The 3296-nt window shown below is 47.5% G+C and overlaps 1 protein-coding gene across 1 annotated transcript; it reads right to left on the bottom strand.

Moving 5' to 3' along the window:
• Positions 1 to 207: 207 nt before the first annotated feature.
• Positions 208 to 1247, bottom strand: LOC119408298 (fibroblast growth factor 20-like). The gene is made up of 3 exons (XM_037675096.1): positions 965 to 1247; positions 784 to 887; positions 208 to 444 (listed from the first exon to the last, which is right to left on the bottom strand). The coding sequence occupies exons 1-3, from the start codon at positions 1245 to 1247 to the stop codon at positions 208 to 210; spliced, it is 624 nt and encodes a 207-aa protein (XP_037531024.1).
• Positions 1248 to 3296: the final 2049 nt, after the last annotated feature.

The following is a 3296-nucleotide window of genomic DNA, read 5'->3' as shown; positions in this document are numbered from 1 at the left end:
GACATTATCCTGTCTTCACGGCTTCTGAGACATTAGCCTGTCTTCACAGCTTCTGAGACATTATCCTGTCTTCATGGCTGCAGAAAGATGGCTGCCTACAAGACCCCCCTGGAGGGGCTGCTGTCCTCCAGCCTCCTCCAGCCTCCTCCCTGGTTCTGCTCCCTGCCTGATGGGGACTTTTCACAGAGAAAAATCAAAAGCTGCTCCTCAGCTGATGTCCCTGTACAGCTCCGGTACTCGCTCGGGGTCCACGGGCCTGGGCAGGAAGTGTGTAAACTTCTGGTGCCTCCTGGACTTGGCCCCGTCCCTCGGTGTTCCGTCCTTGTTTAAAGCCACAAAGTAAGGCGCCCCCCTGTCAGCGTGCTTGTAGAGGTTGGAGGAGTAGGTGTTGTACCAGTTCTCCTCAAAGTGCTCCCTGAAGACACTTTCTGCTGTGAGCTCCTTCTGAAACAACAAAAACACAAAACCATCTAAAACACGAAGAACAGATTAATTTATTAGTAAAGAAATAATCCCAGGGATTAGAAACACGTTTCATTAGATGTTTAACGAGGGCAGCTGATGATGTAATCATCTGTTTTTATTTGTCAACAATAAATGGTGTTCAAATAACATGTGGAGCAGCTTTGACGCTTATGAAGAGTAAATTTTGGGACAGTTGCTCCACTTGGTAAGTTAATGTCTCTGGATGAGACAGTCCCTGTCCAACTTTGTCTTTTAAACCTCAGAATGAGCCACACAGACTCAGCGAGTGTAAAGAGCAGCGGGTGAGCATGTACTCACGGAGCCGTACAGATGCCCCTTGCTGTTCATGGCCAGGTAGAGCCCGCTGTCGGCTCCTTTGATGCTGATCAGACCCACAGCCAGGCTGAAGAACTCCAGGACACCTGCAGGAGGACACGAGCTGCAGGTGAGCACCCGGACACCCCCCGGACCCCACCCTGCTGCTCCATCTCACACTTACCGAACCGACTGTGGTCCGTCCTCGTGCCGCGCACGGTTCCGTCCGGGAGGATCTGCAGGTGAAAGCCGGTCCTGCAGTAGAGCTGCCTCCTCCGCAGGATCCCCTGCAGGTGCGGCAGGTCCGGACCCTCGTACCTGGGGAAGGGTAGGAGGTGCTCCCCCCGCGGGACCGGCCCGTCTCCGGGCGGCGTCAGGAAGAAATGAGCCCCAACGTGAAGCACGCCGTCGACGCCGTGCACGAGGCCTCCAACTTCCCCGAGAGCAGCAGAGGGAGCGACGGCCATCGTGGAGGTGAAGGAGGTCCGGGGGTGGGGCGGGGGGGGTGACACTACAGCAGCATGTTCACGAGCAGGTCCGGCCGTGACGCGCGCGCTGCTGTGTCCAGGTACCGAGTCTCATCTGAGGTGTGGCCACCTGCAGCACAGGTGAGGCACACCAGAGCACCAGCAGTGGGAGGAGTGGGAGGAGGAGGTCCAGTCCAGACGGGTTCTGTCCGGGAGGAGCTTCAGAACTTTCTGTCAGCTGGAGGTTGAAACTCTCTCTGATTTAAACCCGGAGCAGCCGCGGTTGTCCGGCAGCAGACGCTGCGGGGGTTCGAGTCCTCGTGGCATCAGGGACACGGAAACCTGAGGCTTAAAGTTCTTCCATATAATAAGAATAATAATAATATTAATAATAATAATAATAACAATAATAATAATAGCGTTGCAGCTGGGTGACATTCAAGAGCCGGACTGAAGAGCCGCGTCGAGGCTCGTCCATCACCTGAAGGTACCGGTACCGCCCAGGTCAGCTGTAGCTGGTACTGAGAGCTCTCCGAACATTTAGTGCTGAACAAGCAAAACATCACGTGACCAAACCAAGCTCTATTTGAAGCTGACCTCAGGAAATTTGCACATCAATAATTAAAAAGAGCATTATCTTTTTGCCACACTCCCCTCAGGAAGGAGGTTGAGGAGCATTAAGTGTAGAACCACTAGACTGAGGAACAGCTTCTACCCTGAGGCTGTTAGACTCATGAATCTCTAACTAGAATAATCACTGTGAAAAATCACATCATGTTGCTGCTGATCTGTTTCATGTTGCTGCTGATCTGTTTCATGTTGCTGTGTTCATTCATACTCAGCTGCTCACGCAGACTCATGTTCGTGCCTCTGTTGTTTGGTGTATTGTTTTTGTACTAGTGCTTACTGTATTTTTAGTTTAGCCTATTTCTTATTTCATATCTTAGATCTTGTTACTGTTTTTCTTTTCAATTTATACTTTAATCGGATGTAACTGGGACATGTGTACACAATTTCGTTCCAACACATGTACCGCATGTGTTGGACAAATAAACTTTAATTATTTCTCTTTGATCCTTGGAGAAATAAAGGTTTCTTAATGACAGATTTATAACCAATGACATTTTAAAACATATGGTAAAAGCGACATAATTTGTTTCTGTCACGCGCTGAGACCCGGTTCTGTCTGCTGGCAGAACTTTACACATCAGTGGTGGTCAAAAAACAGCCGCCATCAGTTAACATCTCATCAAAAATGTCAAAGTTGCTCAGTATGTGGGAGTGGTGGTGCAGAGGTCAGGGCAAGCTTGTGATTGGACGGTCGTCAGCTCAATTCCCAAGACTTACAATATCAAAATGTGGGCGGGAAAGGTGAAGCACCCACACAAAGTCAAGGTCAAGGTTCTTTATTGTCATTCACATCGCATGTGATACAAGGTGGAACAAAACTGTGTACACAGGGTCCCGGTTACATCCAACAAATGTATAAATTGTAAAAGAAAACAGTAATAAGATCTAAGATATGAACTAAGAAATACCCTAAACACTAATGGTGCAAAAACAATTACGCTGAGCAACAGCACGAACATGAGTCTGTGTGAGGACATGAGTACGAATGAACATAGTAGCACAAAACATATCAGCACTGGAGACGTGAAAGCGAAGCCAGACTGACCCCAACATAAAGTGCGTTAGAAGAATGTCATTACAGAGTAATAGTTTAAAACCAGACTGAAAGATCTCAAAAATTACATTTTCATTCAAAAACTTTAGTTGAATAAAAACTATTTTCCCCAAGATTTTAGAAAGAAAGGGAACTTTTGAAGTTGGTCTGAAGTTTGAACAAGTTGAAGGGTCAAGTCCAGGATTTTTAATTAATGGAGTTACTACTGCATGTTTAAAAACATCAGGAACCACACCTGTATCCATTCTGCTGTTTACTATAACAAGAACAGAGGGTCCAGTTGATGGTAAAAGTTGTTTAAAAACGACACAAGGATGGGATCAGCGAGGGAGCCTGAGGGTTTCATATGACCAATATCATTTAAA

Source organism: Nematolebias whitei, chromosome 4 (assembly GCF_014905685.2).
Source record: "Nematolebias whitei isolate Nwh7 chromosome 4, NemWhi1, whole genome shotgun sequence".
Taxonomy (NCBI): Eukaryota; Metazoa; Chordata; class Actinopteri; order Cyprinodontiformes; family Rivulidae; genus Nematolebias; species Nematolebias whitei.
This window is presented reverse-complemented; position numbering and strand designations above follow the sequence as displayed.